The sequence below is a fragment of the Clarias gariepinus genome, chromosome 25, assembly GCF_024256425.1.
Source record: "Clarias gariepinus isolate MV-2021 ecotype Netherlands chromosome 25, CGAR_prim_01v2, whole genome shotgun sequence".
In the NCBI taxonomy this organism is placed as follows: Eukaryota; Metazoa; Chordata; class Actinopteri; order Siluriformes; family Clariidae; genus Clarias; species Clarias gariepinus.
Genome location: NC_071124.1, coordinates 21,298,161 through 21,313,043, shown reverse-complemented (window position 1 = coordinate 21,313,043; position 14,883 = coordinate 21,298,161). Strand labels below are relative to the sequence as shown.

General features: G+C 36.3%; 1 protein-coding gene across 3 annotated transcripts in view; it reads left to right on the top strand.

Annotated features, from left to right (window-relative positions):
* Window positions 1–6,762, top strand: part of adcyap1r1a (adenylate cyclase activating polypeptide 1a (pituitary) receptor type I) — a 32,362-nt gene extending 25,600 nt beyond the window's left edge. For 2 of the 3 annotated variants that reach the window (XM_053487228.1, XM_053487229.1), the window contains exons 11-16: window positions 31–100; window positions 371–462; window positions 1,395–1,478; window positions 3,068–3,197; window positions 4,632–4,673; window positions 6,096–6,762. In XM_053487228.1, the coding sequence (XP_053343203.1) occupies window positions 31–100; window positions 371–462; window positions 1,395–1,478; window positions 3,068–3,197; window positions 4,632–4,673; window positions 6,096–6,299 (622 nt within the window). In that variant the 3' untranslated portion in view covers window positions 6,300–6,762. The remainder of the gene's footprint in view (window positions 1–30; window positions 101–370; window positions 463–1,394; window positions 1,479–3,067; window positions 3,198–4,631; window positions 4,674–6,095) is intronic. The other variant, XM_053487230.1, reaches the window with a different exon arrangement.
* Window positions 6,763–14,883: the final 8,121 nt, after the last annotated feature.

Sequence of the window (14,883 nt, the reverse complement as noted above, 5' to 3'; positions counted from 1 at the left end):
GTGAGTAAATGATTCATTGTTTTGTTGCAGTTGTTGGGATACGAATGACAACACTGCCCTCTGGTGGGTCATCAAGGGACCTGTTGTTACTTCGATTATGGTTGGTATACAAGTTTAATTAAAATATTATTATTATTATAAATAATAATAATAAAAACAATACTATTCGTTTCTGAATTTTAATTTAATTACTAAATATTATGCAAATATATCAACACATAATAAACCTTGCTTTATTATGAAAATGTGATGCAGTAAAGTAAAGCAAAGTCAAAATGTAATTTTTTGGTTATGCATATAATAAACAGTATATACATTCATATTACATTTATATATGCTGCAATGACCCTTTTATCCTCCGTCCCATCAGATTAACTTTGTGCTCTTCATCGGGATCATCATCATCCTCGTCCAGAAGCTGCAGTCGCCAGATGTCGGCGGGAACGAGTCGAGTATTTACCTGTAAGCAAGCCTGCCTCGGTCGCCATGGCAACACATTTCCCATACACATGCCCTGTGCAGCTCTGAGGCACCTGGATGGCTGATTGTTTGTGTTTCAGGACCTGTGTAGGTTTGTGAGGAATGAATGGGTGTTACGTTTCGACTGGCATTGACTGGTTTAAGATTTTATGAATGACAATTATTATTGAGTGTAGAAGTTGTTGGAGAGCTGTAGTTTTGTGGAGCCTCAGTGAAAGTTTGGCTCGGGTTTGGTTGTAAGGTTATGTAGAAGTTTACGGTTCTTCACGGTTTAGCAAGGGATCATCTCTTACAATGGCTTTCCACATTCTTTCATCTTTAGTACACGGCAACACGGAGAGTTAACTAAATGTGGAATCCAACTGAGGACCCGGGAGCTTTCAGGCAGCAACACCACACGCCAATGTCCCACCTTTAGTTTGTCCTTCAGAACGTAATGAAAAGCCGACTTTAGACATACAGTCCCATTTCTGGTCCACTTCGTAAGCCTTTGTGTGTTATGTGTGTATATTATCCCTCTGTGTGGACCAGGTCCCTATAATGATAGGACAGCGTCACATGTCCTCACAAATCACCCAGCCCACACACTAAAACCAGCTGAAATATTTATGTCTCATTTGTGAGAATAAGATTTTAGGTTTAAGTTTAGACCGAAATTACTTCACCAGGGTTAATATTATGTCATTGGGAAGGTCCTCAGAAAGTCAGAAAAACAGGGTTGTGTGTGTGTGTGTGTGTGTGTGTGTGTGTGTGTGTGGTGTATGTGTTTTTCTTTAAAGAGATCCCTAAGTGCTCCTGCTTAAATCGATTCATAGTGTGTAAGAGTGCTAGGAGAATCTAAGTGTGTATGTGTGTGTACATTTCTGTCCTAAAGAGGTGTTTGTCGTCTGCTATGTTGTCTTTGTCGTGTTTAGCAGCTGTGCTCAGAAATGCTTCAGTGAGCCCGCACAGGCTGTCCAGCATTCGTGCAGGATGTCAGAGCTTTCTACCATCACCCTGTAAGTGTGAGTGTGTGTGTGTGTGTGAGTGAGTGTGTGTGTGTGTGTGTGTGTGTGTGTGTGAGAGAGAGTGTGTGTGTGTGTGTGTGTGTGTGTGTGTGTGTGTTTCATGCTTTCATCTGGGTATTTGATTTGGACGTGTGATTGTTATACAAAAAAATTGCAGTAAAAGAAATGTGCATGATTAGCGACTAGCATGGAGCTCGATGCTATATTACTGAACACACACAGTATTATACGGTTGCTAACTGATATAAAATCCTCTCTGTATATGTGCATATACTGTACATATCACATAACCCCAGATAACAGATGACATCATGCAAGTGTACATGTTCAAATTCTTTTTTTTTATTTCTTTAAGATTTTATGCCATCTTTGAATTTTTTTACTCTAATTTTTTTTAGAAATATGAACTTTATTAGGGGGAAAAAACAGACAAAACTGAACCATAAAATAGAAATAATTTCAATTATGAGGGGTGTTCGGGTCAAACCGGGACTTGTGATAATATTTCCCATGAATGGCGGCGCAAACTAAAAAACAAGTATAGTACAATGACTTATTGCCACCTCCCTCCGACATTTCCGCAACTTTAGAACATTAAAGGAGTTCCTGGGAGGCCGGCGTTTCAGAGTCAAGCAGGCTGTCTGAGCACACTTAGAAAACTTTCTAGTGAAACGCTGGGATAAGTGCATTAGTGTAGCAGGGAGTTTTATTCTCATGTGCAATCAAAAGTCCCGGTTTGACTTGAACTAAAAAAATATTATATACTCAGGTACATATTTAAATCTAATGAATGTATTATGCATAAAAAAAATATAAAATGGAACATATAATATCAAATAATAATAATAAAATGTGTCTGTGGGGTGCGCTTACTTATGCACTGCTTGAATGTTAGCTTCATCGCTAAGAAGCTTCATTGCTTTTGCGTTACCTTGATGTCTAACATGTATATCTGGGTTCTGAAACTCCATTTTAGCTGGTGATGGGCAGCTCATGAAAGATTTGTTCACTCAGAATGACTCTTTAAGTGAATCGATTCTTTGAGTCAAGTAATTCCTTTAGGGGAATCCATTTTTCACACTAAAACATTCACAAAAGTCTGTTTTTTAATTATCTTTTATATATTTTCAGGCTGTAAATAGTTAAACATTTGGTGTGTGTATGTTTTAAAGAGAGAGAGAGAGATTTTCGAATGAAAGAACAAAAGCCAAATGTGCTGCTGGCTGTGTGACCAAAAAGTTGTACCATTATTTATAGATTTTTACGGACATATCAGATTTTTTTTAGATTCAGTGATTAGTATATGTGAAGCATCATTGGATATAAACCTGGAACCCTAATCTGTGTCCTCATCACCCTGAAGTCAAGTCTGTTCCATGATCTCTCCATTTACACACACAGTATTAATATGATTTGTCTCAGTGAATCTCTGTTTGATTCATAAGAGTCGACTCACTAAAGCGAGTCATTATGCCCATCACTGATTCAGCCGCACTGTATCACTCGAGAACTGAGTCGTTTCAGGAGTGTGTGTGTATTGACATGCGTGTGTGTGTGTGTGTGTGTGTGTGTGTTAACAGGAGGTTGGCTCGCTCCACTCTGCTGCTCATCCCTCTGTTCGGGATCCACTACACCGTGTTCGCCTTTTCCCCAGAAGAAGTCAGCAAACGGGAGAGGCTCGTGTTCGAGCTCGGACTCGGCTCTTTCCAGGTAAAGATCGCTCGGACCTGCTCTCGTTATTTCCTTTTTGTAGTGGTTTTAAGCCTAAAGAATATTTTAAGTATATAATAAAATAGTAAAAATTAAAAATGATGTAAATATCCACATAACATTAAAAGAAATTTACATCAAGGTCAAAATTTAGATTAAATTAAAAAATAAATGTATGAATTTAGTTTTACCTTAATTTTTAGTTTTTTTTTTTTTTAATTAATTTTAAGGTTTTTTTTTTATTGTTTTTGTTTTTAGATTTATTCCATCGATCATAATACAAACATCAAATTTAAAACATTTATTTTAAAACAAAACAAAAAAATGTAATGTACAAGATTAAATAAATAAAACTAATTGCATGTCACATTAATTTCGTTTTTTTTATTTATAAAATTTTTTTTTTTTTACAAACTGAATAGTGTAACCGTATGCCAGTATAATAATAATAATAATAATAATGATGATGATGAAGTGTCTATAATTTATTATCAAAAATTCAATAAATAAATTACAAGGATCATTCAAGTGAAACCGATGAAAACTGATAAAATTAGTAATATCTGAATGATGCCATATCCCCTGTACAGTCCTGACCTCGCTCCAAGACATTTCCACATTTAAAGGAGTTCCTGGGAGGCCGGCATTTAAGACATGAATCATGGCTGAAAACTTTCTACCCTGATGGTATCCAAGCACGTGAACACTGGGATAAGTGCATTGGTGTCTCAAAAACACTAATAAAAAGTCCCAGTTTTCTTTGAACGCCCCTCGTACATGTCACACAGATAACATAAAATATTAAAGTACTGTATATGTTAGCTCTATTTAATGTATTATGCATTAGCAAAATTGTAATAAATCAGAACCTATAATAACAAAAAATGTCTTTCAATGAAAAAACTGAACCTCTAATAACAAGAAAGTGAATGTGTCTGTGGGGTGCGCTTACTTATGAATTGCTTAAATGTTAGCTTCAACATTCAAACATGCAAGCCCTGGTTCAAAATGTTTTTTATATTATAAAATATAATGAAATATTATATATTATATTTTATAATTAAATAAAGTATATTATATTTTAAAATACTATAAAAAATGAAAAGAAATGTTTTTTTTCTTTTAATATCAATCATGTCAATAATTTTAATGATAAATTCACAGCATTTTTGCTAAAGTACATGTAATTATTTTGTAATTTACATGTTATACATCTTACGTGTTTGTTATAAGTACATTTATCACACGTAAGCTTTGAATGAAATCAAATCTCTTGCTCGTGGTGCTCTGAGCGCTAGTCCTGACTCAGTGTGAGACATGGATCCCGTTCACACACACTGTGAAGTGACGGAGGGAACAGTGGCATGTTTCCTGCTTTCTGCAGATTCACTAAATCCTCTGAGATCAACAGTGTTGTTGCTGATTTCTCTCCAGGGCTTCGTGGTGGCTGTGCTCTACTGCTTCCTGAACGGAGAGGTATGTCTTTAAAGCCAATTTCTCTATCTGTGTGTGTGAGTGTGTGTGTGTGTGTGTGTGTGTGGTCTGTAATTGATTGATCAATATAGTTGTGCTTTATACAGCTGTTGTTATTACTTTCACAATATCAAGCATGATTTCTCTATACTGCTTTCTTATCATATCTTCTGTGTAACTGAGGCTACGTTCAGATTACAAACCACATTGCTCAGGTCTGTATTTATTTATTATTTATTTTGTTGGTCAGATCTGTCATTTGCATGTCATGGCGATTCACATTTATAACTACAAATGACGTTTATCTGAACCTAATCAGTAGACAACAATCAGTTATCCTGCGCTCCAGAATAAGGAAGAAAGACAGACGCCTCGCTTTAGCTATCTTAGCAGCTATTGCTAGCACTGCTATGAAATCCCTACGCTGCTGGGGAACTCATTCAGGTTACATTACCATGTATCAAATATGTATATAGTATATGTATATGTATCAGATCTAGGACCACAGTTTAAAAAAAAAAAAATCAGATCTGTCTCAAATTAGGGTGAACAAATCAGAGTTGAGTCACGTCAGGCTGGTGATGTGGACGTAGCCTGAGTAAAGTTTCTGTTAAAAGTACAACTTCATGAACATTACTGAACTCAGAGCAAAACACAGCATGCTTGTCTTATCTAGCTCTTGATCGTTGCTAGCTTGCTAGCTAGCTATCGTAGCCAATTTTACAATAAGCCTTCTTTCTACATTATGTGTCAGTAGTACTTTAGCATTAGCTAGCTAAAACAACCAATGCAAAAAGGTTCTTGTACCATAGACTTAGACTTCACAGACTTTAGCCTCCGTCTAAAGGAAATCCACCCTGAATGTTTACAATTGTTTTTTCCCAATTATTATTTTAAACGTTGACGTTTGCATTACCGTTACATCAATATGCATAAACATTAGCATTTAATAAATGCTAGTCAGTGAACGTTTATTTTATTTTATTGCTAACTAAAGAGAACAACGCAGCGTCTTTTAGTTCATCTATTGGCCTCAAATCCTCATGTTTACAGTTTTGAGACTTTTATGATAACATCAGCGCCAGCGCTATCGCGCTTGTCATCTTATAGACCACAAGCTAGCCTTACTAGTCAAGTCTTTTACCTAACTGTCCAACCAATAAGCGTCCAACTGTAACATCAGCAAGGAATAATGGAAATACCCAGCACCAACCAGTGCAAATTTGACAGATATTAAAAAACGTTTTTTCAGGGAGGACTTTTCCTTTAAGACCTGAGGTTAAAATGAACTCAGCATCGTCCTCTTATCTGGGTGATTCATTAGGAGAGTTGTCATGATGTCATGTTCGGGCAGGTGGGAGAGCGCGTTACCCCCTTGCAGCTGAGTCCATTAAAAAAATGACCTTTTCAAGTTTCTGCCTGAAGGTGCAGTCGGAGATCAAGAGGAAATGGCGCAGCTGGACGGTGAACAGGTACTTTGCTGTGGACCTGAAGCAGCAGCGTCACCCTTCGCTAGCGAGCAGTGGCGTGAACGGGGGGACGCAGCTCTCCATCCTGAGCAAGAGCAGCTCGCAGATCCGCATGTCCAGCCCCCAGGCCGAGAGTGCGACCCTCAACCTGCCAACCTGAGCGTCTGATCGGACGAGCCAGCTCTAAATCCGCCCCTCGATTCCACCCCTATCTGAATAAACCCCGCTCTAGCAGTGGGGTCTCGCTCCCTGGACAGGCTGAAAAGGCTCTCTAATTATGAATACTTGTCCGTTAATGAAACAAAAATACATGACACGTGATACATAATATGACACGTTAGGCTTTTGTTTTGGAAATTTGTTACAATCGAATACGCTATATCGAGATTCAAGGATGAAAATTCATGACCCGTCGCATCAAGTCAGGTATTAAGTCACACAGGTAAGGTTCATGCTAAAGCCAGCAGAGTGCAGTAGATTTTTAAAGAAAATCTTCAATTTCAGGAAATAATTAAAAAATTTAACCTTATCTTTCTGATCCTTCAACAAAATTGAATAAGTTTTAATCCTAAACATTGTTTTGAAGCACTTTAATGAACACTATCCAAGCTGGTTACTCCAGATGTCATAGAAAAACACGCATCACGCACTGCTGGTGAAACTATTTTTACGACTAGCAGGAAAATCCGGATGTCAAAATGAGGCTGCGGGTTCCCCTTTTTTTTTATTATGTCATGGAATCTTTGTGTAAATATTCCAAAATAGAATTTCGACTCTGTTTCTTGATTCTCTCCTGGTAAAAAATAAAAATAAAATAAAATCGCCCTGGCCATATCTCAGGAACCAGATATTATGCAGTAATAAACATATATATTAAAATGAAGCTGAACCAGGAATCTAAAATATAGTACATAACTCAAAATGCGACTCAATGCCTGATTTAAAGTGATGGGTCACATTATTATTATTATTTTTATTATTATATCTATTTTTACCGTAGCACTTCAACGTCATTAGCACTCACATGATATTTTAACGTCTATATTTCCACTGACGTTCAGTCTGATTCGATGGATGGAACTTCTGATCTCAGACCAGCCACACTCCAGGTCAGTGCTGGAAAATGTGCATCGCTCCTATTAATAAGACAAGCAGATCTGACATTGAGTGACATCGTAGGAACATACTGCGATGATCTGCTATTTGGATACGTCTAAAAGTTCCTGTGATCAAAAGAATAGCTTTAATTAAGTCAATTAATTAAACTGTCAAAATGGTATCATTGGATAAGGTGTAAAACACTTTAAGGCGTCTTGTTATAGGAAAATGATCGACTTTTCTTTAACAGCATGCTCTTGAGCGTTTTATGATGACAATTTACCAATTAATTACGATTAATTTTAATTTATTAATGCACTTTTTATCCTCTCGTAGTTAATTTAATGTTAGAGCATCTCTCTTACACACAAACACAAAGCTATTAAGACAACAAAAAAAACCTTACAGTACATTTCCTCAGTCGTATGTAGTACATTTTTTAAACCCAAATGATTCAAATTGTATATTTTTCTCTCATTAAAAAACAAAACAAAAACTTTACAACCTTCACATGTTTCATATTCAGAAACAAAGAGCAACAGATTTACAGAGCGAATCGATTGTATATAAAAATACTCCGTATTTCTGCCATCGTTCATTGATACTGTAGTAAGAAGTGCCAAAATATGATTATTTTGATATCGTATTATCTGTAAAATAGTGTTTCTTTTTTCAAAGTGACCATATAAATATCATATTGAAATTCTCTATATTTACCATCGCTTATAAAAAAAAAAAAAAAAAAAAGGCTAAAGCTTCCGTAATGAAATGTGTATCTCGATAAAAAGGCTGTTATTGTATAAACTTGCAATTGTTTAATTTATTATTATTAATTTGTTTGTTTTTTACAAATAATTTTACAATCAGCCACAAGTACAGAGTATGTCAACAACGTGAAGACTCGGGAACTATTGTCTAATTAGTGTCTTTACGTAAATTTAATATTGGTTTCGATCGGTCCTGCCGTTGCTTTAATTTGTACGTTGTTTTCAGATTATATGTGAATCTGTAGCTGATCTCAAAAATGCTAAAAACTATTCTACATCTTAATATCGGATTTTATTTAAAGAAGGAAATTTATATTTATGTTACAAAAAACTTGCCATATAATCATATATACACAAGAATCTGTATTATATCATAATACATTTTTAAAAGTAAAAATTAGGAGGAAAAAACATGAAATTCTGACCAAATTTATGTATGATAAAACTAAAAGCCCGTCAAACATTTTGTCTTTTATAATTGATAATAATAATAATAATAATACATAATACATAATATGTTATATAATCTTAGATTATATTGCCAACTTCTTTAAAGTGCCTGCTGGTCAATTATTTTATCTCACTTTAAAAAAACTAACAAAACAGTGATATTAAATAAAAAATGTTCTATTGATGTCTTTTATTAGCTTATAGTATTAAGAGCAGTGAATATCTAGTACTAGTATTGTTAGGGATTTAAAAAAATGATTTAAAAAAATTCTATCGGTGCACCACGGACTGTGATCACGTTCAACGTTAAACTGCAAACAAAGAAATTTAGGGCTAAAACGTTTCAAATGAATGACTGACGATACTGAATCATTTTCAGACCCTTTACAAAGTGTAGTCTGATGTCAAACCTAGTCACGCCAACCAAAATTTTGCTGACAATCATATATTTTTTTTGTTGTTTCCTTTCTTTTTTTTTTTTAACTATGACTTATTCGGGAACGTAAAGATTGCCGTGTTTGCTTGGTGTACTTTCAGTCTCGTTCAGTCAGAAATACTGTAAATGTGTGTAGAATATTAGCGCAGCTAAATCAGTCATTATTTTGTGAGTTTAAAGGAAAAAAGGAAAAAAAAACACATCATGTGCAATATGAAAATGCTTTCAGTGCGGATGGTAGCAGGATGAGAAGGTCGCTTTTTTCATCGAGCGCCAACATTCCCGGGATGGTCCTGTAATGCTTTGTATTTCTTGTCTCTCCATCGGTCTCTCCAAGAGTCGAGTTTGAATTGCGTGTTTCAGATATATATATATAACATACTCCATGTGATCGGTTCATCTTATAAGGATGTCAGAGACTCATGAAGTCTAATAAATAAATTAATTCTAATTAATTAAAGAGGTGTCAATAAAATGTGAATTATCCTCAAAAAAAAAACAGAATGCAGAGCAGTGTAGTGAAGGAATACAGTGTGTTTATTTTCAGTCTAAAATATAAACCATGTCTCTGTAGCCTACATGTGATTATGATTAAATGCTGAAATGTCAATTTAATCCACTCATTATGGAAGTCTAAGGGCAGCGTTCAAAGATTTAATATTGGATTTTTAAAAGTTGTCCATCCTTAACGAAATAACCTGTGACGTGATTTAAAAAAAACAAACCTGTACCAAGTGGTTAAAGGAGCCTGTTTGGGGAACTGAGCACCAGTCCGGAATGCTTGTTTGGGTTTGGATTGGCTGCTCTACACGCCACAAATACCCTAAAGAGTGAAGCTTCGTAGAGATGACTGGGAATAGAACAAGCCAAAGTTTGTTTATTCATTTGCTTTGAATGACGCTTATATTGAGTGTGGTTTTTGGGGGCCAACCGCAGGGAAATCAGGGCACAAGTCATGGTAGGTCATGGATGGGGTGCGAACCTATTGCAACGCAGAATGGGTACAGCAAGGAACAAACCCACAAAGCACGGGGAGAACACCTGCAAGTTAAAGTTTGAAAAATAGTAATGATCAAAATGGTAAAAGCGCCATCTATGTAACTATTAGAGACCTAATATTGACAATATATACTGTGTATATCGACTAATCTTACCTAATGCACCTTAAAATTGTTTGAAAAAAAACCTCCTATATCATACAAATTCCAAAATTAAAAAATTTTACCAAAATGAAACATGAGCGAAAGCGATGTACTTAATACTCACTTTAAGTAAACATGGTACAAGTACTCCACAAAGAAACAGATTTTTTCAGATATCTATTGGAGTAAGTGATAAACAGAATTTGAAAATATTTGAAATGCAATTGAAGTTGAAAATATTGATAACATCTATGTCTAGTAGAACTTGAGAATTCCCCAGTGTTGAATTAATACCCAGTAGTGTTTATAAGTTCATAGAATATAACATGGGTAGGGGACGTTCCAAACCATTATAATTATAAAAAAAATTATTTTAAAAAATGTCATACATTCATTTAGTTTAAATCACAAATCAAATAAGTTCACGTTTCTTCTGCTCACTGCGTTAGCTACTTAGATAGACTACAGTACTTCTATCTAAAGAAGTCAGAAAATCCGCAGCCCTGAGACAAAGTGGGCGGGATCCGTTGTCCAGGGAACCATCAATCACTTTGGTATGCCAAATAATCTGCGCTGTTATAATGACCTGCCAGTCATTTCTGTAAACTTGGACTGGTGAGATTAATCTGTTTCTGTCCTTCCAACATGGTGTGTAGCTCGGTCCTGATGTTGAGTGACATCGTAAATGCTTATTGATTAAAATCATTGCGCTTTTCTGTGATCATTATTAAAGTTCGATTATTTGTTACATGTATCTCACAGCGTGCTGTCAGCCGGGATACAGCAGTTCTGGAACGGATAGGGTTAACTCCATTGCTCAAGGGCTCAGCAGTGGCAGCATTGAACCCCGAACATTCAGATCAAGAAACACAGACCCTTAACGCAGACCCAGTAATACGTCTCTGTTTAAAATGCGGGAAGTAAAAGTACAGGTTTTGATCAGGAAATGTAGCGAGTAGAAGTAAAAAGTGTCACATAAAGAAAATACTCAAGTCAAATACGGATACGCGAAAAAAAAAACTTAATTATAGTAACGAAGCATTGGTATTTTGTTCTTGTTAAGTCTGCTAAATGGATAAATTGTACCTATTCTGAACGTAAAATATATGAATATAAAAAAAACTTTTACAAGATGTAAAGTAAGAACTGCCCTTAGACGTCCAAGTGATTTTTATGTTTAGATTTTTTTATTTATTTATTTTTTCAGTACAGGAATGCATTGAGTTATTTTCCTGTTTTATTTCATGTGTAATACACACCGTATGTAATGGACAGAAATTTTTGGTTTGGTCATTGCTTTAGTTGTGATGCTCTTATTTCAGCTTGTATGCTTAATTATTATGTTTATAATTATTTATCCATTTTTGGTACGGTATCATCCAACACATAAAGCGTGTAAAAAGAGAGAACAAATGATGTATTTACCTGATTGAGATGCAAATGTTTTGAATGTACAGAGAAAAAAAACTATTTCTAAAGAAAGAAAGAACGAACGAAAAAATGGATGAATGAAAGAATGCACCTGCATGTAACATAGAAAAAAAGATGAGGAAAAGCTGCTGCTTTCTGTGTTCTTGACACCAGCTGTCTTTCTGAGTGAATATGCTCAGAAGGTAACGACCATGTCTCGAAGCTGTTATAAACCAATGCCAGCTGTGCGTGTGTATGTGTGTGTGTGAGAGAGAGAGAGCGTGTGTTGCATTTTCCCGCCACCAAGTGGTGTTGTATTCTTCTCTTTGGTTACTGCGCTCATCAGAGCCTTTAAATCCACACACGGCTCTTGGTGACTCGTCCTGGAGCGGCCTAGACGTGCTCTCGAACCTCGAATGTACTGGACAGAATTGTATGGTACTCGCAGAATGAATTGTTGTGTATCATAGCCTGCTTCTTAGCTTCTTGTAAACATCTGCGCGTTTTTTTCTACGTGTCGAATTTCATTGTAGATGAACTTGGTATTTCTGATGTCTGTGCCAAATTTTGTATCTGTATATGGATTTTTATTGTCTGCTTCAGAGCGCAGTGGAAAAGCTGATGCAGTCTGGGATGGCCTCATTGTTAATAGCCAGTGGTTGTTCATGGACAAAAAAAAAGAAAAAAAAAAGAAGAAGAAAAAAACAATGGACAAAACAAACACTAAAACTCAGCATTCAAAACAGGGACACTAGGTGTATAATATTCTTTGAGAATATATATATATATATATATATTTATTTCTTTGTAAAAGTGCCAAATATTCAATAAATACATGAATCCATGATGGATGTTATGTGATTTAGGATCTGATTTTTCCTTTTAATGTTATACACACATACTGTATATACTGTACAATAAAACACTTAGAGGTGTTGGGTTAATGAAAAGTTATTTCTTTTTCTTATACCACAGCGATTTGGCAATAATTTCTGTTTATTATCAATTTTTATCTATTTTATCTTCTATTAATTTACAAACTAAAGCCCTAAAGGTTTTAGGTTCCCCTTGTGTCACCAGCACAGCATTCATCTGACCCCCTCAAGACACGACTCCACAACACCTCTGATTGTATGCTGGCATTCCTGTAAGTGTTGGAAGTTGCACGGTTGAGCCTCCGTGGATCAGAATTGTTTGTCCAGTACATCCCATCTGGGGAACTTGGAGGCCAGATCAACTACCTCAAACTCTTTGCCAGCTTAGCCCCATATGCAGCAGTCTGTAATGCACTGGGTGATCTGATACCTTTCTGATCTGATAATTTGTGCTGCATTGGCTTTTCTCTGGGATTGGACCAGACAGGCTCTCCTTTTTTTTCTCCTATAGGTATAGATCAACCCTGCGTGCCCATAAATCTACCACAATTGATAATCAATGTTATTTAGTTTACCTAGCTGTGGTGGTGGTGATGGTGATAGTTGATGTGTAGGGCTGACCAGTGTATAGTTATGTTGAAAAGCTTAGCGTGGACGTGACACATTACCATAGAGAAGCTAATTCTCGCCAATCTCATTTCATTTTTCTCACTTGAAGTCAATAAGTCACAAAAAATAATAATCATGTTACTAAAAAGCCTTAGCCTTACCTCCTCGATCATGTGTTCGAAAAATGTCGAGCTTTACACCTAACACTGGAGACTCCTTCCCAAAGTTAGCATCTCCTCAAAAAATCTATCATCTATCTTACTCTAAGTCTTAGGTATTATCAATATTTCCATAAATGGAAATATGAGTAAATGATACATCCTCACAGCACTATTTACAATACTTTATTTATAGGTGTACACTGTAGGCATATAACTGCAATTTAAAGACAGCTATGCTACAATTTTGAACAATAGTTTTCCATATACAGTCCATCCGGAAAGTATTCCCAGCGCATCACTGCTACGACAAAATGACAACATGAAAAAGTTTATTATTAAAAATAAAAAAAATTGAGAAAGCACATGTACATAAGTATTCACAGCCTTTGCAAAATTGAGCTCAGGAGCATCCTGTTTCCCCTGATCATCCTGTTTCCCCTGATCATCCTTGTGATGTTTCTGGAGCTTAATTGGAGTCCACCTGTGGTAAATTCAGTGGATTGGACATGATTTGGAAAAGCACACAAATGTCTATATAAGGTTCCACAGTTGTTCATGTCAGAGCACAAACCAAGCATGAAGTCAAAGGATTGGCTGTAGACCTCTGAGACAAGATTGTCTCGAGGCACTAATCTGGGGAAGGTTACAGAAAATTTTCTGCTGCTTTGAAGGTCCCAATGAGCACAGTGGCCTCCATCATCCGTAAGTGGGAGAAGTTCGAAACCACCAGGACTCTTCCTAGAGCTGGCCAGCCATCTAAACTTAGCGATTGGGGGAGAAGGGCTGAGTCAGGCAGGTGACCAAGTACCCGATGGTAAAGTGGCCAGAGAGTCTTATTAGACTAGAGAATTTTGTTTCTTATGGTCTGAAAGTCCTTTAGGTGCCTTTTGGCAAACTCTAGGCGGGCTGCCATGTGCCTTTTACTAAGGAGTGGCTTCCGTCTGGCCACTCTACCATATAGGTCTGATTGGTGGATTGCTGCAGAGATGGTTGTCCTTCTGGAAGGTTCTCCCCTCTCCACAGAGGACCTCTGGAGCTCTGACATCGGCTTCTTGGATGTGTCTGAGCTCAATATTGAAAAGGCTGTGAATACTTATGTACATGTGCTTTCTCAATTTTTTTATTTGCATTAAGTGTAAAAATCCTAACTTTTTTCATGTTGTCATTATGGGGTGTTGTGTGTAGAACTCGAAGAAAAAAAATAATTTAATCTAATATTTAATTTCGAATAAGGCTGTGTCATAACAAAATGTGGAAAAAGTGATGCGCTGTGAATACTTTCCAGATGCACTGTACATCACGTATAGAACTTGTATTTGATGAATCACGCTGTTTGTTTCAGTCTTCTCCCTAAGAGAAACCTTACAGGTGCCAAAAAGGAACTGTGAAACAGCTGCAATTAACAAGAACGTGTATATCACAGTAATGAGACGCCTCGGACCTGAATATTAAAGATGGCAGTCTTCAGGGGAGCGCTGGGACTATTTATCTAATGCCAAACTGAATAATGGTGCTATAGCCTGCAGTTAAATCTGAGCATATGAATCCTCAGAATTGGATCTATAGAACTTGAAATGTTAATCACAGCTATTATGCTTATAGCTATTACGCCTAAAAGAGCATTGTAAGCATTGCAAGATCTTCTGGATTAAATTATTTGAAGCAAGTCACTTGCTTAAACCTTCCTTTTTTTCCCTTACCAACATGACAGGCTTTGTGTTATCTTTTGGATTTTTAAACTGATCCACATTTTTGTACGTAAATCTCCGCTCGGGCACTTTCCTGCTCTGCACCTC